Source organism: Seriola lalandi, unplaced genomic scaffold (assembly GCF_002814215.2).
Source record: "Seriola lalandi dorsalis isolate HSWRI2012SDOR001 ecotype SW California unplaced genomic scaffold, Sedor1 jcf7180002054522, whole genome shotgun sequence".
Lineage (NCBI taxonomy): Eukaryota > Metazoa > Chordata > Actinopteri > Carangiformes > Carangidae > Seriola > Seriola lalandi.
In genome coordinates this window covers 609,383-631,099 of record NW_019525075.1, presented here as the reverse complement: position 1 = coordinate 631,099, position 21,717 = coordinate 609,383, and the positions used below count along the sequence as shown (strand labels likewise).

Sequence of the window (21,717 nt, the reverse complement as noted above, 5' to 3'; positions counted from 1 at the left end):
TTTTACCTGTATCTGCTCAGTTATTTGTACGAAAGAAAAAACAACATTATTTATTGGTGGATTTCATTGAAAATGTTTTGATAGGAACGAGATGCGTACGGTCATATGACGTCATGACAGTGGACCGTCGTGTTAATAGACTGTGCTGGATCCAGAGACGGCAGCCTGGCGTGAAGTCCCTCCCCGGAAAAAGCATGGAGAAGATTTGTGAGCGAGGCAGCAGCGCCAGAGACCAGCTGATGTTGCCGTTATAGCTGCTGTGGATGGGGTTTGTCTCGGCCTCAGTTATCTCGACGCCCGCTCAGAAACATGGAGGGACGGCGGACTGACGCTGAGCGGAACGAACAGACGAGGTGAGGTTAGAAATCAAACAGGGAAGTGGATGTTTTCACTGCGAAAGCTGCATCAAACACGACACATACATACACACACACACACACACACACTGTGCTGATATCGATTGTAAAGCCTTTTATATTTAGGCTGTTGCTTCCACATCAGCAGGTTTGTGTCGGCATCTTAGTCTCTATTACTGTGAACCAAAGTCTTAATTCATCATCTCGCAAATGTCGTTGGATGTTTCACAGTTTAATGAACAGTCCCCCTCTCTCCTCCCCCTCCTCCATCTCCTCCTCCACCAACTCTTGACCCAGACTTTTGAAAACTTGGGTGTGTCTTTCTGGATGCATTTGGATAAAGAGCATGTTGGTGATAATTCGTACAGTTCCTCTTTATGAGGGTGACAAACAAGAAGTGGAGAGGGGGCAGCTGATGGTCACTGACTGGAGTTCCCATTGTTTATTCTGCGGTTGATCTGATTGTTTAATGGCAGCTGGAGTGAACAGTGGAGAGTTTGGGCTGTAGTCTGCAGAGAGATCAACAGGTGTAAATGTAGCCTATAGTTCATCAGATACAAGATCTCATTGAAATCAGTGCTAGTCATATACTAACACACCAACTGGGGGCGCCACAGATGTTAAGCAGTTAAAAGTGAATTTTTGACACACACACACACACACACAAAAAGAAAAAACTTTTAAAGTAGCAGCTGACCATTATTGAAAGTTAAGAAATTTCTATGAATGCTAAAATGTAATACTAAAAACAGTTGATAGGAAACTCAGCACTGACAGTGGGCCTTTGTTTCATTGTTCTGAACGTGGATGCACAATGACCTAACGTTCATATCCTGGTCAGCATATGAAAGAACATTAACGTTAATATATTATTGTAGATATCTGACATGTTTAACTGAGCTGAAACCACACAGTTAAAATGCTGTGAGTCACTTTGCATGAGTGTGTGTGTGTGTGTGTGTGTGTGTGTGTGTGTGTGTGTGTGTGTGTGTGTGTGTGTGTGTGTGTCAAGGCTGTGTTGGGGGTCTGGTATTGACACAATGATCCTCTTGTCTGTAACTATGACAATCCAAACACTATGTGGAGCAGCTCAGACCCCTCATGTTTAATGCTGCTGTCATAGTTTCACATTTACATGTCTACAGACCCCTTTGAAAACATTGTTCTGAGGTTGCTAACACTTACATGTAGTTAACTTAACCCTGTGTAGCATTTATAACAAGTATACAGACATTTAATAAATCGTTTCTCACGCAATAATAGTTGTAAGCAGACATAAGGTCATTTTAACCTATTTATTAATGTACAATATATGATAATTATAACTTCATATTTTATGTTATTAAAATTGTATATCACTGTATTGTCATTCAATATCTGTTCATGCACCAGCCTTCACTTATGGGCGTCCATAGCATTTATAGTTGTTGACAAATACATGAATAATCACTTATATCAATAGGGGGACTTAATGTTGCCATACTGAACATACAGTTCAGTTAACCTCAAAAAGGTTTTATACCACCAAAGAAGAATGAAGCCATACGCCACACGTGGATAACCGCTTTTATTTTCAAGTGTTTTCTAGACCCCCAGACCCTCAGGGCCCAACAGGTTGTGGGAATGTGATAACTTGGTTAACTGGGTAATGAAGATTGGAAGGAAAGGGGTTTTAAAATGCCCCCTACATGTTTACCCAATCTTGAGGTCCTTTCTTATAGAGAAAAACCATATCATAGTTGTAATATCCAAACTCATCTGCGGAAAACGTGGGGCCTGCAGCGTACTTTCTGCCCTGGGGCCACTGAGTGGAACTGGTAGTACTAGTTAAAGTGGTTAGGCAAGCTTTAACTAATAGCACATGGAAAATACCTGCAGTCATAAATTATTAGAAATATGGTCTTAGTATTGATTTGTCCATTTAGAAATAACGGACAAAATAAAAACACACCTAACCCGGTCCTCGTCCCCTTCTCTGAATTTTATTTTGAAAATCAGTAGTATAGTCCACAACAACAGTGGTCAAAACACTGTTTATATTCTTTATGGAGAGGGAGGGGGCTACTAAAGTTTTATTCCGGTTTCTCTTTGTTGTGCAGCTGTATAGCAGTGGTTTACGAAAGCGAGCAGTGAGAGTGTAGCGGTGGTGTGGTGGAGCTGGAGGTGGAGGTGGAGGGGTGTGCATCTTTAAACCTACTAATCCTGCTGTCCTCAATCTGTGCCTCCCTGTACCGGAGGAGGAGGCGACAGGACGGTCACACGCAGCTCCTCTGCGACCAAACTTGGTCGGCTCCAACAGCAACAAATAACCAGGCTGAGGTCGTGAGCTTTTCTTCTGTTTCGCACCGGTTGGGAAGCAAAAGACGGTCGTTGAACTTGTGAAGACGTATTTTACTCGGAGTTAATCCCCGGAGGATTTGAAATATCTGCGGCCAGCCGCGATGAGCGCTGCGGAAAACTCAGACTCGGACTCCAACAAACTGGAGTCTGTGATACAGGTGAGGTGCACCGGGTCTTCCTCCATCTCCCATCGCTTATTGAATGTGCAGTAAGTGCTGCTGCCTGGTGTGAGATGTGACAAATAAAGCCGCGGGCCTCTGTGTGTGTGCATGTTTGTGTTGGTGGACAGTATTATGTGTTTTTATAAGGCAGCAGTTTTGGACTGGTGTGGCTGCTGTGGCTCGACCTAGTCTTGTGGGACTTAATCACATAATCACCATCATCTCTCAGTTTATTTAAGTTGTCATTGCCTGTATATTGAGATGTAGGCATACTTCATATTTTTGCAGGGCTGTTATTATTGTTTCTCTCTATGTAAATGTCACGAACTGAAATGGTAAATGTGTGTGTGTTTTTTTTTTTTTATCAGAGGCTGGAGGAGAGTGTTTTGTCTGAGGAGAAGAGGCTGATAGTCCGGGGCCCTTCACCAGATGACCCCCCTACATGTCTACCAGCACGAGTACGAGAGATTGTCACAAAGAACCTCAACGACAGCTGTGAGTCTGCTCCTCGTCCTGTCAAATTAAAGTTTGGACTCTTTTCTTTGCCCTAATCGTTGCCTCCGTCCTCGTTTTCCTCTCAGCGGCAGGGGCCATGTCCTCGGTCATGTCCCTCCAGGAGGAGAACCGAGTGCTGCAGGGAGAGCTGGCGAGGCTGGAGGACCTGCTGGCCCACAGCAGAGCGGACCGAGATGAGCTCGCCATCAAATATGGTGCAATTAGTGAGAGGGTAAGGCAGGACACCAGGACGGCAACAACAGCAACGATAGCAACAACCTGGCACTGATGGCAAGATGGGCAGAGGTGCATTAAGACACTTAAAACTGTGAGCTGAGAACTAGATAAAAACACGGCTCAGGGTGATAATAGATATGACGTCCCACCTAAGTATGTTGTTTTCTATACATGATTTAACCACTGATCATCTGCACTCTTCGTATAAAAAGTACGTTTGCAAGACTTTCAAAATCCTCCAGGTTGTATATACCTAGAGGGGCTTTTTCCCTTTTCCCCATTTGCCTGTTTTCTTGGTGTTTCTTTGTCTGAGATCTGCCGGTCTCCCAGGTGATGGGGGCTGGAATGAGCTGAAGTGGAATGTTGCCATGGCATCTATCACCCAGGGTAACTGTAAACAGGGGCTTCAGTGGAGAGGAGAGGAGGTGTCGTAGTGGTGGGTGGGCACCACATCCCATTTTGGGTTGAACATTACTAAAGGAAACACGCAGGTCCAAAACCAGAAGGCAACTCTGATCAAAACACGTTCTCTTTCAGATAAAATGGCTCCTTTACAAAAACTATTCATTATTATAGATTGATATTAATCACTGTACTAAATAACCAGTACATGTTCTCTGCAACATGCCATTGCTTAGAAATAGAGTGGTCTCGGGGCGTCGTGTAGTGTAGTGGTTTAAGCAGGCGCCCCATGTGTAGAGGCTACAGTCCTCGCTGCAGTTGGCCCCGGTTCGAATCCCGCATCGGACGGCCTTTCACTGCATGTCATTCCCCCTCTCTCTGCCTACCCGTTTCCTGTCACTCTCCACTGTGCTGTCCATTAAAGGCATAAAAAGCCCAAAAAAATATACTTTAAAAAAAAAAGAAATAGAGTGGTCTTAGGCCCATTTTTTCTTTTTTGACACCAGCTACCACCTATTACACCTGTAGACGTGATGCTGATTAAAGAGCTTCCATTAGTGTAAAAAAAACAAAAAAGTTCACAGTACTTTGTCTACAATTATGAGTGGAGCATAAAAGTTTTTAAATGTATATATACTTCAATGTACTGTTAAACATTGACAACATTCGAAGACTGATTCGGAGAGGAGTAGACAACAAGTTCCCAAATCTTTATTGAAGTGATGTAGCTGGACAGCCAAAACATTATAACAATAATGAACTTTGAATTATGTTTTATGAAACACATGCTGAAACACATACTTGACTTCTAGCTCCTATAGTGAAAATTATAATACTGGATATTCACACACAGGTTTGGGGAGGTGGGTAAAATTGTTAAGATAAATAAATGAAACCCTTCAAATACTATGACATTACTGAAAGAGCAACCTTTTATTGCCCTCAGTGTCTTCACTAAGTTCAATTAAAGTATGAACCTAAACCTCCAGAACAGTGACTGGATGGAGCTTGGGGTGAGATTGTTTCTCCACCTGCTGTTTTCAAGGTGAAAAGGGACTTTTCAGTCTCAGATACTAAGTATGTTGGGATTTACAATACATGTAGGTCTAGATTAACAGTGTGAAATATGTCTGTGTCCTATTTTTAATTCAACCTACAGCTGGAGCAGGCGCTGCGTTTCGACACGGGAGATGGGGACCATGACTCACCTGAGTCACGCAGCCTGGCTCAGCAGAATGTGGATTTACGCAGGCGACTGGATGAGGAACAAGCCTCCTACAGGCGTAAACTCACGGCGTACCAGGAGGGTCAGCAGAGGCAGGCACAGCTGGTGCAGAAGTTGCAGGCCAAAGTATGACTCTATTTTATTCTGTGTTTTGCTGAGATGTCATCAGTGAGACATACAGTAACATTTGTGCTGCTTCTTCAGGTGCTCCAGTACAAAAAGAGGTGTGGAGATTTGGAGCAGATGCTGCAGGAGAAGTCGTCAGAGCAGGAGAAACACAGGCTGAGTGTAAGTGTTATTTATTTAACATTAAGGAAGCCAGCTTTTATGCCTATAATCACTAACTTCCCGCACTTTTCATGACGTTTTAGAGTCACAGTGAGACGTCAAACGGTGGCCATCAAGACGAATCAAGCAGCAACCTGGAAGATGCTTTAATCCGCCTGGAGGAAGAACAGCAGAGGTGACTGATCACACAAAAGGTGTAACATACTGGTGAAAACTTCAGCCTCCTGAGACGTCTCAAAATATCACATTGTTTTTGCCTGACTTACTCTGTTTTCAGGAGCAGCAGTTTGTCTGCGGTGAACGCGATGCTGAGAGAGCAGTTGGAACAGGCCGGTTTGGCCAATGAGGCTCTCAGCCAGGACATCCGCAGGCTCACTGCCGATTGGACGAAAGCCAGGGAGGAACTGGAACAAAAGGAGTCTGACTGGAGGAGAGAAGAAGAGGTGGGAGAAGGATGCTGTGAACGGCAAAACATTTAAAAAATCAAGGAAAATGTGGAGTCAGCATCGTTTACTCATTGTTTTCTCTCCATCCTTCCTTTCAGTCTTTCCACAGTTATTTCAGCAGTGAACACAGTCGTTTGCTGATGCTGTGGCGGCAAGTGGTCGGGTTCAGGAGGCATGTCTGTGAATTAAAGAGTGCCACTGAAAGGTTAAGATGATTCATGTGTAAACTGCACGTTGTTTGCATTTCGGAAAATGTGCACATTCACAGTTTGTTTGTTTTTCCTCCTCCCCCTCCCTCGCTCCAATCTCAGGGACTTGTCGGACATGCGTAACGAGCTGGCTCGGGTGTCCCACTCCTCTCAGGTGTCCTGTGCCGGTCTGTCAGCCGCGCTGCAGAGCCGCGAGGGAGGAGCAGCTCTGGCTCTGGAGCGGGAGAAAGCTCTGAGGGTTCAGCTGGAGCAGCAGCTGAAAGAACGCGTGGCAGAGATGATGAATCTTCAGACCAGAACGGACGCAGAGAGAAGTGAGCTCAACGTCAGGTCAGTGACAGTGTGGACCTCTCTTACAGATTTGTCATGGCTCCCAAGGTGCATTTCAGTAAGAAACGTACAATCAGAGACCTCACAGCTCCTTAAGTGCCCTACTGACAAAACTTTATCCATCTTAAATCCATTCACTTTCGGATTCTGGATTAATTTAGTAACTATTGCGCTGTGTGTTGTTCGTGAAGTATTTTAAAATCCCTACAGCTCTGATTCACACCTCTCACGCCAAACTGACACATGATTTCTGCTGAAAACTGGTGACCACAACATAAACCTGTGGCATCATTACATTGTCCTTCCTGTTTTTCTATGTTGCGTAACATTGAGTATCATTGAAAGTTAATTTCAGAGTGGGGGGAAAATACTTCCAGAACCTGCAGGTCCTCCCACTTTACAACTTAATTGAACAGCAATTTTTCTCAAATATTTTGTTTAATTCTTGTTATTGTGTCAATTATCAGGTTGTCAGATTCAGTGCGAGAGGCGGAGAGACTAAAGGGCCAAATGGAAGAGCGAGAAAGAGAAATCGTGGCACTGGCGAGGAGGCTGGAGGTGAGTGGAGGGTTTTAAAGGCTGTGTAACTGCTCCGTTGCTTTAATCTTCCTCCTTCAGGCGGCTGAGGTGTCTGTGCTTCATTTCCCTGGTTTTCCTGCAGGAGCAGAGTGGTAATGATGAGACTGACATGCAGATGATGAGAGCTCACACTGAAACACTGTTAGACACACTGCGGGACATTGCTCAGGTAAAAAAAAAAGAACGTCTGCACACACTCTCATAACATTAGGATGCCAGTGCCTCATTTGAATTTTCTTTTATAGACGGTTTTGTCAGATGGAGAGTCGTCATCAGAAGCGGACCAGGACAACTCTTGGGCTCCGCTGCTGGCCTTGATGCGCGGCTCCTCCCCTCACCGCTCCTCCTCTCCTCGGAGGTGTCCTCCCCCTCTCGTCCCTCCTCACTGGCTGCTCTCCCGGAGGCGGCGCTGTCTGCTCTCCACTCTGCAGTCACAAACAAGACACTGCAGCTGCAGGTGACATGTCAACACACGCGTGCGCAGACACACACACACACACACACACACACACACACACACACACACACACACAGTGCTCCACTCCACTGCAATAATTACTCTTTTCTTTATTTATCTGTGGCCAGGATTTAAACTGCAAGGAGCTGTGTACAACATTAACATGACCACACATATGCAAATGTATGAGATGGTAGATGTTGTAAATGGGGGAAGCTCAGGGGTCTTGGGAGAGAGATGTAGACTTGTTATCTGCACAGTTAGCACAGCTAAAACCTCTTTCTTAAAGTATTTTGGGGCATTTTAAGCCTTTGTTACAGACAGTAGAGCGACATGATGGATTCATGGTTACATCTTAACCCCTAAGCTATGTGGGCACTTAGTAATTATTATTATATGCATATAACATGTCATTCCCTCCACTGTCTTGCTGTGTGTTTGCAGGACGTTCGAGGGCGCCTGCTCTCTGCCCAGTCCACATTACAACAGTTACGAAAGCAGCTTTCAGAAGCAGATTCGGCTAAAAGAGATGCAGAACAGCGGAACCAAGCTCTGCAGAGAGAGAGGGACACCGCTCAGAGAGAGAGAGACACCACACAGAGAGAAAAGGACCGTCTGAAGCAGGAGAGGGACACGCTGGCCAGGTTTACAGACAGTTACATCACCATTAACGATCTGCTTCTAATCCTTGAATCCTTTCGGTAATATAACCATAAGTGTAAAATGTGCTCTTCTACGTGCATCATGAACATTGCAGTGAGAAGTTGAACTTGGAGAAGACCGTACAAGCAGCACAGAGCAGCAACCAGATCCTGCAGATGGACTGTGAGAAGCTGCAGCTGACTGTGGCGTCCACGCAGCGAGAGCGAGATCACGAGAGGGAGGAGAAGGAGGCCGCCGTTCAGGAGAGAGACCGGGCGAAGGCAGAGACTCAGAAGATGTAAGTCGGCTAATTCATAGTGATTAAGTGAATGTGATGTAGGTGCTAATCCACCAGGTCTAGTGCAGCCAACACACAGTGCATCGGCTCACAGGGAGCCATTCAAAAGATCTGTATGAGCTTACAAAACCGAAAGCTCTTCCTCGTCTTTTTACAAAGCCTTCCTGCCTCTCTCAACACTCCGACCTCCTTGACCAACAAACATTGTTGAACAGATCGGATGAAAGTCTCTTATCCTGTCTTGACTGCTGCTTTGTCGCATGGCTGACAGCGCTCGCCTTTTTGGACACATTGTTTTTCCTTAAGAGAAAACATGAATAAAATATGTAAAACTGTGATATGTCGAATATCTTATACTGGGCCTTTAAGGCTTTACCCATAACCTTTACACAGCAACAAGCACACACACGCACAGAGCCGAACTTTCTCATTAGTAGCCATAAAATGTATTGATGTAGTACTACATACTGTATGCATTGCCTTGATACAGACAGAAGCAGTGGGATCAGAGTGAGAGTCGAGCCTCTGCTCAGCGTGGAGAGCTGTCTGCGGTGAAGGAAACTCACCAGCAGGGGGAGGTTGAGAGGCAGCTGCTGGAGAGAGAGAAAACCCAACTGTCTGAGGCACTTGCTCGTGTAAGAAAACGTTGACTCATTTAGTTTTTACTGATTCAGTATTTTGTGTTTTCTATTTTGCATACGACCTTTAATATCTTATGACCTTTATTGACCCCCCCAGGCTGAGAGCAATAATGCAGAGCTCTCTCTGCTGCTCAACAAGCTGCAGTCTGAGGAGGCTGCTCTCAGAGACTCCCTGGCCAAAATGAGCAGCATGAATGAGGGCCTGGCCCAGGATAAAGCTGACCTAAACACCTACATCCTCCAGGTAAGGGGATTTCAAGAATGTATTTGACTCTCTTAAAGGGGTCAATAAGCTTGAAATGAACCTGTTGCTGTGTCGTGTTTGATCACATTTTATTTATTTAGTTTTTTTCCTGTTCCAAACGGACACATTTGAAGGTGAGGCAGAAGCTTGCCTTCATAGCCTCCTTTGGCTACACACCTGAATATTTCTGTGTCTTTTGCATGTCTTTTATAGTCTCAACGCAATGAATCGCACAAATGGGGATGAAGGTACAGACTTTTGGACCATCTGTCCTCGAAGGCGATCATGGTTAAAACCTGGTTAAAATAGAAGAAAATAGCTACAGAGAAGTTTAAACTCTGCCTTACCTTGACACGGCCGCACACCTGGCCATTCGCCGTGTAAAGTGGGCGTGGTTGCCGGAAAGTTACAAAAATCAGTTGCAGCCTTCCCCCAATTCATGGTTGGCCAAGTGAAGCCCTAATTAAAGCTCCCATCTCTCCATGATATTAAATATTCATGACTGAATAAGCAGCCGCCTTGTTTTATTTTATTCAGGGTTTAACACTCAAAATTCAGCTAACCTGCTTCATCAGGACCGTGCGGGTGTGGCCCTCAATCACTAGATTCAGATCCAAATGTTGCTGAACAGTCCTGTCCACTTTAACCCAGTGAGAAGAGCACAAACATAAAAAACAGAAATCTCTAATGTGAAATAACCGCCACTGGAAGAAAGCTGTGTTAATGCAGGATCTCATCACCCATGGTAAAAGGCTGGTTGGGGAAAACAGGCTTTCAGGGCCTTTTAATGTGAACGTTTCAGCCTCCTCACTCAGTCTCACCCTCACCTCTGTCTCTAAGCTGGAGGAAGAGAAGGCCCTCCTGCAGACTCAGAAACGGGAGGTGGAGCAGGAGAAGCTGACCATCAGAGATGAGCTGGTCCGGCTGGAGCAGGACCGGCTGGAGCTGGACTCTACCCGCATCACCCTGCACCAGTCACTGCAGGACACTGAGTTAAGCCGCGTGGGGATGGAGGCAGAGCTCCAGAGTCTCAGGGCTGAGAGGTTTAAGCTGCAGGAGAAAGTCACCCAGGTACATAAAAGCTTATATTACATCATCATTGCTAAGTCCGACCTAAAAGCACTTAGCTATGGGCAATCACCTGTCATTTATGGGCCTATTTAATTGTTAATTAGGTCACATGCCTTATAAGTAGAGGATGTGACCTCATCCAGAAATACTTTCATGCAGCTACAATGTTTCAAAGATGTTCATTTGTCTAAAACAACAATGGAAACTGACCTTGTTAAAGAGAGTCATTTCTCAACAGCATGAAATGCCAGAAGAAAAAAGTGAATAACACAATCACAGCATGTTTTTCCTAGAAGCATCACATGGGAAGGAGTTTTTTAATTTTACGCATGGCTTTTCATTTCTATAATTTCTCCCCCCCACATTGTTTTCGGCCTCTGTCGACAGCTTTGTGGCGAGGTGACCTCTCTGGGATCAGAGTTAAGTCTTGCCAGAGGAGAGGGCCAGAGGAACGAGGTAGCCTTAGAGGAGGTCGGCCGCGGTCGGGCAGAACTGGCCCGAGACAAAGCAGCTCTGGTGGTCCAGCTGACGGCATCTGAGAGAGAAAACACCGTGCTGTCGGAGGAACTGGCTGCTTTCAGGTGTGTGTTGTTGTTTGTCCATGGCACATACGTTTTCACGCGTGTCTCTGTGTGTGTGTGTAACATCGTGTTTGTACAACCCCACAGGTCGGAGCGGGAGTCCCTGGAGACCAGTCTGTTCGAGGTGCAGCAGCAGCTCGTTCAGGTGGAGTCTCGCAGGGAGCAGCTGGAGGCGGAGAACCAAAACCTTCGAGTCCGCTTTGAAACTGCTGCTGGTGAGTGACAAGGAGACAGCGTGTAGGAGAAAACATGTAAAAAGCAAAGATAGAAGAGGACTAAAGCAAAAGAGAGAAAACAATGGCACAAATATGCTAAACTGAAGATATTTGATATAGTGAGAAACCCAGTTGGTTGGTGATATGACTAATAACAACCTGGTGGTTGAATGTTGTGTTTCCCTCTGTTTTGTTTTCCTGGATGGACTTTTAGCTGAACTGAGGCGTGTTCGCTCAGATGGGGAGAATGCGTTGGCCCAGGCTGAGAGGGAGAAACAGGCTCTGACTCAGACTCTAAATGCAGCACAGCTGGAGGCCCAGCAGGCTTTGCGCAAGGCCATCTCCGAACATCAGGAGGAGGTGGAGAGACTAGTCTCAGAAAAGGTCAGAAGGTTCAGTGGTTCAATGTGTAAATTAAAGTGCTAATTGTAGACATGTTTTACTTCTGCAAGTGACTCTTTAATCTGTGTTTGTGCTCCTGGCTGCTCTGTTTCGCAGGAGGTCGTGCGACACGGCCTGCTGATGGAGCACGAGGTCGTGCTGAGGAAACTCCGGCAGGAGACGGACGATCAGCTCCAAAGAGCGCAGACGGAAAGCGAAGAGCTGCAGGATGAACTGAGGAGTCTCCAGCACGACAGAGATCAGAGTCTTCTGCAGGCTGAGACTGAGAAACAACAGGTCTGATCTGGGGCCAAGACTGAGGGACTGTGGTGCTGTAGAGACGGGTTATATATATAATAATTTAGACTCATAAAGTGGAATCATAATATCAGGTTAAAATTATGAAAACAAGGAGGTGTGGTAATTTGTAATTATATGATAACGGTTATTATCGTATTAGATACAGTATAGAAACAGTGTGGTTCAACTCTGGCACATCTCATATAAGTTCATTCTCAGCGTTAACCAGAGTTTTTCTTTTTCTCAGGCCCTCTCTCTGAAAGAGGCGGAGAAAACAGTTCTGTCTGACAGGCTGTCCAGTCTGCAGGCCGAGCTGTCAGCTGCTGCCCTGGAGGCCGAGAGGATGTCCAGAGAAGCGGCTCATTACAAAGAGCAGGAGCAGGTGATGCGACTTCCTGTCTGAATTTATCTTCTGTTGTTGTTGAATTATCATCACTCTATTCTAACACAAAAGCATCAGAAAGATCAACTAAAATATTATACTTTTTTTTTTTCCCTCCAGATCAGAGTCGAGGCTCTGACCGCCGAGCTGCTGGAGCTTCGCTGTCGGCTGGAGGATTCGGCCTCTGTTCATGAACGTGAACTCCACAGTCTACGAGAGACTTGCATTGACCTTCAGTCCCGCGCTGATGTTGCTCTCAAAGAGGTAGATGATCCTGTACACACAGAACATGGAAGTGATGCATGAGAAGAGACAAAGCCTACCTCCATCAAGGCAGCTGTTGTTTTGATAAAAGTCTCTCTATCTCTGGATCTGGATGTGCTTTGACAAATATGAGACATGCATCATGGGACAAAAACGTTCCAAAAAAAAAAAGAAATCTATTTGATAATTAAAATGTTAAAAAAAAAATCAGGATCTGCACCAAAAAACTGATCCCTTGTTCTTTGGCCTGTGCCCCAACTTTTCACTCTACTGAAAAAATAAAGTAATAAACAATCAAACCTCCCTGGTGGATGTAATGACTGTATTTGCCATATTTGTTGCTCCTCTCTGTTACATCAGTTTGTAGTAACACACATGAGTTTCACCCTCCAGTTGGACCAGTGCAGAGCTTCTCTCTCAGCGAGCGAGGAGAGCAGAGACCAGCTCAGACGGGACATGCTGGACACCGAGCGCCGTCACAACCAAACTCAGGACGCAGCAGAAAACTACAGACGAGAAAGCACAGAGCTGCGACGCAACCTCAGTGATGTCAGCAAGGAGAGAGACACTCTCAGCCAATCAAACACGCAGCTGAGAGAAACTCTACGAAGTGTAGAAACAGAGAGAATCAGGTAAACGCTTGAATGAATTGGAAAGACAGAGATAAGACAAATGCAGGTCCGTTAAGAGTAGTGTGTAAGAGAGTGTGTGTGTGTGTTTGGTTTGTCAGTGTGAAACGACAGTGTGAGGAGAAGGAGCAGAGGCTGGCTGTGCTGGAAGAGAATTTTTCATCCGCTCAGAAAGAGGTGATGGAGCTGCGCAGCTGCCTGAGAGAAGTGGAGAGGTCACGACTGGAAGCTCGGAGAGAACTGCAGGAGCTCCGCAGACAGGTCAGACAAGCTGTCACACTACATGCTTTGTATCGTGTGCTTCGCTTTGCTTTAAAACTTTCCGGTTCAAATGTCACATTTAGTCGGGAAGAAATAAACCACAATGAAGTTTTTTGATTTTTGCTTTTCTTGGCTGCAGCTGAAGGTTCTGGACGGAGAGAAGGAGCAGAAAGGGAGGGAGGTTGCAGATCTGCAGACTCGCCTGTCACTGGAGGAGCAAAGAGAGGAGGAGAGAGGGAAGGAGGTTTTCACCTTCAAACAGAAGTTAACTGAAGCTGAAGCAACCAGAGACTCCCTCAAGAAAGAGGTGAGGACGGAGGAGGGGGAAAGATGTGGGCTCTTGTCATATTTACGGTCTTCACTGTGTCATGATCTTTATTCTTTTTATTTTTCATTGTAGCTTTCTCAGATTCAGAAGCGCCTGGTGGAGTCTGAGTCGGGCTGGCGTGGCTGCGAGAGAGAACTGACTGCTCAGCTGCAGGAGGCGCGTGGCTGTGAGAAGAAGCTTCAGGATGAAGCTAAGAACCTGTCGCTGCGTGCTCAGACAGCTCAGGACTCTGCCGCCCACTCCAGCCTGCAGCTGAGCGAGGCCCAGGGCCGCCTGGCCGCCACAGAGGCGGAGCTGACCCGGGCCGAGGCCGGGAGGAGGGACCTGGAGTTTCGTCTGAGCAGCCTCCAGTCGGCACTGACGCGAACGCTCGGCATCGGCGCGAGCGGCAGAGGATGCCGGGGAAGGAGCCCGGGGGGGAGCCCCACATCACCCTGCACCATGTCACGCCACCAGAGCATCTCACCCATGCGCTCCTCTCTCTCGCCTCCTAAAGGTAAGAATGAAACATGCAGGTTCATCTCTGCAACATGGGATTTAGGCTTTTATTCTGACATTAAATAATAATTAAAAAAATAATAATATGGTAACTTTTAATTGGATGATTTGGTTTTTATTGTTGTGATGTTTATTCAGATCCCATTTAATTGTTACCTTGGCAACAATTTCTTTTCCAGGGGTCCATCTGAAGAAAATACAGTAAAATCAACAAATGTTTACACTTATACTACATTCAATAAATAAGAAAAGATAAACTTTATTGATCACTTGCATCCAACAGAAGAGCAAAAACATGTGCATATTACAGATAAGTAACCTAATTAAATTATTAGTATCTACTATAAAAAATGAATAAATACTGTATACACCATATATAAATAGTGACTACAAAACTATATTGAGACACAGCAAATCAAATGTGTCAAAGAGCTTTACACAAAAAAGGAGTAAAAAAAATAAAGATACATACATTTTATATGTATTTATACAATCAATATAGACAGAATAAATAACATGAAAAACATTAAAATGAAGAATTGTAAAATCTCAGTTTATTTAAACCTTTGCAGGCCCGTCTTCGAGGATAACTTCTTTAGTTGCTTCATAAAGCCTTTTGTTCTAGATTATTGACAAATGTGACGGACAAATGTGACCCCTCCTTCCCTCCTGTAGATGTTTCAAAATAAAATAAAAAACAGTAGTTGATTTAAACTCTTTCTCTTCTTTTTTTTTCTTTGTTTCTCTTCTACAGAATTTCGAGTGAGCACCCCTGACAATACTTTAGGCTCCGGGGCGGTGTCTCCTGAGAGAGGCGACACACCGCTGCCTCTCCCTCAGTCAGAGCTGGACCCCGAGACTCTGCGAAGCGGTCTCAGAGACTTCCTCCAGGAGCTGCGTGACGCACACAAAGAGCGGGTAAAAGAACTGCACAACACACACAAACACACACACACGAAAATAACACAAAGTAAATATTCATGGTCATTCAAGGACAATTATTTTGGTTTGTGTTCAAGTCTTTGTTTATTGTTGATTTTGTGAAGGATGATGCTCGATGCCAGCTGGGGGCCCTGCAGCGGGAGGCGGAGGAGCTGACGCAGGAAAGAGACTCCACTCAGAGTCGTCTCACTCAGCTACAAAACACCTTACAGGAATACCAAGAAGGTTAAACATTTTTCTCATTTGTCCATGTAGTCTGAAGAGAAACAGGCGCACAAATATCTCCTGTCCAACTGCCCATACACTTGATTAGCTAGATAGATAGATAGATGGATGGATAGATAGATAGATAGATAGATAGATAGAGAGATAGATAGATAGATAGATAGATAGATAGATAGATAGATAGATAGATAGCAGCGTCACATATGAATCACAAAATCAAAACAACGTAAGGAGACACAAAAAGGTAAATAACAAAAAGGAATAATGAAAACATAAATAACTACAATCTTAACATGAACTACAACTACGACAAAAAGCCGCAGCAGTTACATTACGTTGTCTTGTATTGATGTGTGTTAATGTGTGTGATTGTAGGGAAGCGTGGTCTGGACGAGCGTCTGACCACCACTCAGATTTTGCTCCAGCAGCAGGAGGAGACGGTGAGGAGAGGAGACAGAGAGAGGAGAGCTCTCAGCGACAGGGTGAAGGATTTAGAGCGAGCACTGCAGGCCTCTGAGACGGATAAGAAACACACGCAGGTACGCGCACGGTCGTGCTCTTGTGTGCACGTACGTAAACACCATGTATTTGTATTGTGACTCGCTCAGCGGTGGCCGCTGATCTGTCATGATCACCATATGGCAGCTCTCAATAGTGGAGCAATATCTAGAAGCAAAAACGGTCAGGGAATGTAATAACAACAGATGCCACACACACACGGTGTCACACCTTTTGTGTTGTCCCATGTCAGCTCTCCATATGTCTGTTTTTAATGCCAGCGCCTTTCATAATAATTCACCTTCTGGACTCCAGGAGGAGCAGGGACACAGCGTGACAGTGAGGCGCTTGGGAAAAGAAGCAGCTTACAGCACAGACAGACAAAACTTCATGAGTGTGTGTGTGTGCGAGGGAAGAAATGTATATTTGTTAGCTGAAGACATTTTTAGAACAAGAGGCATTTTCGAAAAAAGGCTCAGGAGGATTTATGAAGACCGTCTTTAATCTCAGGTCTCCGTTGTACAAACAAAGAAATCTGCTCTCTAATAAAGACCAACTGGTCTTTAAAATCATCTCAGTACTCTCTCTGCCTCCGCAGGATCAGTTGAAAAAGCAGCGCGCTGCTGAGATGCGTCTGGAGGCAGAGAGGAAGCGTCTGCGGGAAGCGCTGGAGGCAGCTGAAGCCCGGGCCACCAGGGTGGAGCTGGGGAGGCGCAGTCTGGAGGGGGAGCTGCAGAGACTCAAACTGAGCCTGGGAGACCGGGAGGCTGACAGCCAGGCCTCCCAGGACCGCCATGACTCTCTACTCAAACAGGTACAGCACAGGCTGATACAGAGTCCTTTCCTTTTCATATCTGAGTGCTGCATCTGTTTATCCTGGTTTTGAAACACACAGTTTGCAATGTCAGTTACTGAGTTTGGTAAAACTTTATTTTACGGGTCTGTAAGTTTGTAATATTTTTTAAGGGAAGTATGTGTGCTTTCTTATTATTTGTTTGCCGAATGAATTTTGCATGAATGTGATTTTTACAACCCGCAGGTGGCAGAAGGAGAAGCTCGTGTGTCTCTGCTGCAGAGAGAGGTGGAGAGGCTGAGCCAGGCTCTGCTCAAAGCTCAGGAAGGTGAAACTTTCCTCAAAGAGAAAACCGCTTCTCTAAACCAGAGCCTTCAGGAGGCGGCGGCTGCTCACAGCAGCACACAGAGTCGTCTGGTGGCTCTGCAAAAGACACTGAGTGTGGCTGAACAGGACAAACGACTTCTACAGGTGGGTGAAACAGAAGGAGACAAAGCCTGAAACAATGTGGATGAAAAAAGTGAATGTTTATGCGGTGATTACTCTGTGTCACTAAGGAACGAATGGATGAAGTCCGGGCGTCATCTGGTGAATCGAGGAGGAGCATGGCCACCCTCGCTGAGCGCCTGCAAAGCCTTCAGAGCGAGCTGAACCAGAGCGAGCTGAGACGAGAGGAGCTGGAGGCTGAGCTCAATAACGCTCAAGAGGTGTAGATAATCTCAAACAAACATCTGCCCAAATAAAGTCCTCAGCAAACGCCCTAACTCAAGGCTCACTGTAACAGGAGTGTAACTCCTGCGCTTGATGTCATCGTGTGCGATCTGTGTGTTTCCTTCTGTCAGGCTCTGCGTCAGCGTTCGGCTGCCCTCCTGGAGGCGCAGCGCAGCGCCCAGTCAGCTCAGACAGAGCGGGCCGCTGTAGAGGAGCGACTGCGTGGGCTGCAGCGAGCGGTCGCCATGCTTGAGACGGAGAAAAAAGATGCTGAGAGACAGGCTGTGAGGCTGGAGAAAGACAAGAATGCACTGAGGAATACACTAGATAAGGTCAGCACTGTCTTTACAAAGAGCCTTTTGTGGTTTAAGAAACTCAAAGGTCCGTGAGCCGTTTGGAAAGTTTCCAAATTTACAGTGTCAGAGAAAGTGCGCTACATGTTTTTCTCAAATTGTGTTGCTGAAGACGCATCTTCTCGGGTCAGACGGATGCAGTAAATATTTTGTGAGTTCGAGCAGACATTGTTGTTGTTGGCTTTCTTTGTCCTCATCTGAGCTTTCCCCTGGTTTTTATTCTGTATATAAAGTTCAAAAAACATCTGATTCACAAATGTCACCAGTTGCTATACAATAGAGTTGTAACAACTGCTCAATTATTCAATTAGGGTTGTGTTTCAGCGAGTTTCAGCCTCTCAATAGTGAGGATTTTCTGCTCTTCTTTGTCTTATAATGCAGCAAACTTAAGATCTTTAGGTTTTGGACTGTTGGTCACACAAAACCAACATTTTAATGACATTAACTTGTGCTTTGAGTAATTGATGATTCTCTGATTCTCTATTTCTGCTTTGAAATCACAATCAGGTTTTCACATTTGACTTTTTTTTTTTTTTGGAAGGGATCTCACTCTTTCTATTGGTTATATTTCTATAAATACAAATGTTATTAGGTTGAGCGTCAGAAGCTGAAGACTGAAGAAGGCAGCATGCGACTGTCTGCAGAGAAGAGCCGTTTGGATCGCTCGCTGAACACCACCGAGCAGGAGCTGCAGGAAGCACAGCAACAGATACTGATGCTGCAGGTGAGGAGGTGATCTGCAATACACTGACAGATCAGTCCTCAGTACGACAAACTGTGCGTTAAATAGGCAGAAAAAACCCTCAAAAGTTATCGCAAAGTGAATCCTCGTGACACGACTCGCCACAGAAGTTGTTTTCTTAGCTGTTGCTTCACACCTGCGATCACAGGTGACAGCTTGCGCGCAGCCTGGAGTCCATCGCCTTTCACTGAAGGACAAAACCAAACACACTTCACAGTGAGAACAACTGCTCTTTGCCACGACAAATTAATTCCATAGTTAGTGAACTTTTTTGACTGAATGTTTTTGGGGTATGTAAGTTCTTTCCCTTTCACTTTCACAATTATTAAACCCAACAGCTGCTGGTTAACGTGCAAAAAAAAAATCAGAGCCACTGAACTTGAAGTGAAAGTTAGTAGGAAGAGGTGGAAAAGCTTCTCCAGGCTTTATAAAGATCCCAGGTGTTAGCCGTACCTGGAGAAAACATTAGATTTATTACATATACTCATCTGTAAATTCTGTGACTAAATACCTAATTATTAAATGTTTGTGTAAATGTAATATATTATTCTTATTTTTATTATACTTAAATTTTTTGGGGAGGGGCTTCAGATCTGGAAGCGAGAACATGAGACAGTACAATAAATATAATACATGAAGCTGCTTCTTTTTACCTCGAGGATCAGCTTTACACCAGCGTTTACCAGCAAAATATAGTCTCCTCAATGTTCCCTATAGGCGCATCACAGCACAGTTGTTTGGAAAGGCAAATCCCATGATTTTGTGCTTACATTCATATTGTTCCAAACGGCTTTAGTTAAGTGCAACTCCAGAAAACACGAGTACAGTTTTCCCCTCGGTCACCACAGAGGCTCCAACGTGGTCGTCGGGTTGTTCGCTGTCTGCGTTTGATCAAGAACTGAGTTAGAGTTTTCTAGCCAAACTCTTGAGTTTTTCAATATGATATATATTCTCTTCCACTTGTGTGTGTGTGTGTGTGTGTGTGTGTGTGTGTGTGTGTGTGTGTGTGTGTGTGTGTGTGTGTGATGAACAGACTCAGCTTACCGAGATGGAGCAGTCACACAGTCTGTGTGAGAGTTTGGCGAGACAGCGTGACGAGGCTCAGCGGGAGGCGGAGAGAGTGAAGACCAGCTTCAGGGACATGGAGCGAACGCTGGGCACCAGAGAGCGAGCTCACCGACACCGAGTCAAAGGCCTGGAGGAGCAGGTATGCACGCTGCGCTGGCTGAGGTCTCTCAGGTTTAACCTTTCACACTTTTTTATTCGCTGCTACAATGAGTGATCACACCTGTATGATCAGAGTCGTGGTGACATATTCGGGATATTTCATATCTGTGTTCAGTCCTCGTGAGGTTTTGATGATACAAGTATAAAGAATAAAGCTGCTTTTGTTGAGCTACAGTTTGAGGTGAATGCTTCAAGAACGAGTCACTGCTAATTTCAGACTTTTTCTTTTTTTAAAACAAACTTCATGAAGCAGCAGAACAGCAGTGGGAGGCATATACAGTATGAACTGGCCTGTTTACAAAGATGGATGGTCCTCACACACATCACAGAGTTTGGTGGCTTATAATCATGAAGATGACGAACAATAACATTCTGAACCAAAACCAAAACCAGGGAATTAAAGAACTTCACTGTGGTTTCATAGCGTCACTCAGCCTGAGGCGATGATCTCTGCTGTTTGTGTCACCTACTTCTGAACACACGCTGGTTCAGCAGTGCTTTGCTTCAGCTTTTTGGATTATTTCTTTAGCTTCAACAAAATAAAAGCATGTATCTGTGCTGTAGCAAAAAAATGTGCAGAAAATACTCCTGTCCACCTGCGGTGTTGTTGCATGTTCAATCGTTGGTGGCGTTTTTACATTACAATAGTCTGTTTAGCTTGAGACAGACTTATAGTAAGTCGTTATAACCAAGTCAAACCTGCCTGGCCTGTGCACTCTCATCAGCGTCTCTGTTTAACACATCAGTTTCATGCTTTTGTATTGGAACTATGTTAAATTGCATCGTCCCTATTAAATAAGATAGCCGCAGCCGCACAGCTGTTATTCCCACTTCTTACATGGATACACAGTTCCACATGGAAACACATGGGACACGGTGAGGTCCTCATCCCTCTTGTTATCTGCAGCCACCTGAGGGAGAAGCTTTTGGCATCAGTTTGTAACCATGTGATCTAAATTACAGATGTATAGAAATGTAGAATATAGTTTATTCACCCTCTGTTTCCCCCCCCAGGTATCCACCCTGAAGGAGCAGCTGCAGCAGGAGATGAAACGGCGGCAACCTCCTCTTCCATCGTCCTTACTGTTGGCAGGAAACTGAGATCAAGAGCTCAAACCCAGAATCACCAGCACACCACCTTGTTATCCAGGGAAAACCCCACTCATCACGAATGTCTGAAAAGCAATATTGACCCACACAAATGTTTCTCAGTGTTCAAACTCTAACTATTTAATTCCTTTTATTTTGTGACACTGAAATGAACACTTGTGTCATCTTGATGGCGTTTTCTTTTTTTAAAAATATTTTGTACAGTAAAGAACACTTAACTCGAGGGAACGCAGTGATGTGATTCCGCAGCTGTGCTGAAAACGCCAGCAGCCTGCTGATTACTGGCAACCATCTGTACTTGATCCTTGCTCAACATCTTCGCAAAACTTCCTGCTCTTACTCAAGAAAGAAACCCAAATCACCGCAGGATTCTCCTCCACACAGAATCTGGATGTAGCGCAGGAAGGAAACTCTGCCAGTTTTGCAGTTTGGCATCGATTCCTCCACATTTATATTAACAGTCGAGGACAGAAAAAGAAAGAAGGAAGGTCTTCACTGAGCGCGAGTGCCAGGAAACAAACGAATTGTGCATAATAAGGCAACTGCCCTGTATTTTTTTTCTTAGAAACAGACACAGATTTTACTGATTATGTGCACAGACTCTATTTTATAACTGAGAAAAGGGACCAGAAGCAGTCGAGTGCTGCAGTGTGACAGTATACTTACAGTATGTTTTTTTTAATAGTTATTACTAGTTTTATTTGGTGTATATACTTTTTACTTACTGTATGAAGCCGACGGACTGATGATTAATAACAGCAATGTGACTTGTATGGACAGTACACATGGAGGCCACATGTTTGCAGGAGAATAAACTCACTGTGTGCTCCATAAATACCTTTCAGCACTGAGCTGC

The 21,717-nt window shown here is 44.9% G+C and overlaps 1 protein-coding gene across 1 annotated transcript; it reads left to right on the top strand.

Annotated features, from left to right (window-relative positions):
• Positions 1–164: 164 nt before the first annotated feature.
• On the top strand, positions 165–21,696 carry crocc (ciliary rootlet coiled-coil, rootletin). Its single transcript, XM_023414229.2, is given in 39 exon segments — positions 165–353; positions 2,597–2,854; positions 3,226–3,352; positions 3,439–3,584; positions 5,151–5,342; positions 5,421–5,504; positions 5,588–5,679; positions 5,782–5,947; positions 6,049–6,155; positions 6,262–6,489; positions 6,957–7,047; positions 7,151–7,237; positions 7,314–7,425; positions 7,428–7,525; positions 7,970–8,169; positions 8,283–8,465; positions 8,956–9,100; positions 9,204–9,350; positions 10,191–10,421; positions 10,809–11,002; positions 11,090–11,217; positions 11,432–11,601; positions 11,716–11,895; positions 12,146–12,280; positions 12,401–12,544; positions 12,938–13,176; positions 13,275–13,434; positions 13,574–13,741; positions 13,835–14,258; positions 15,015–15,178; positions 15,307–15,427; positions 15,803–15,966; positions 16,524–16,739; positions 16,965–17,189; positions 17,276–17,425; positions 17,561–17,761; positions 18,375–18,506; positions 19,558–19,731; positions 20,766–21,696. Coding segments are annotated over 38 exon segments (6,069 nt in total). The 5' UTR covers positions 165–353; positions 2,597–2,797; the 3' UTR covers positions 20,853–21,696.
• Positions 21,697–21,717: the final 21 nt, after the last annotated feature.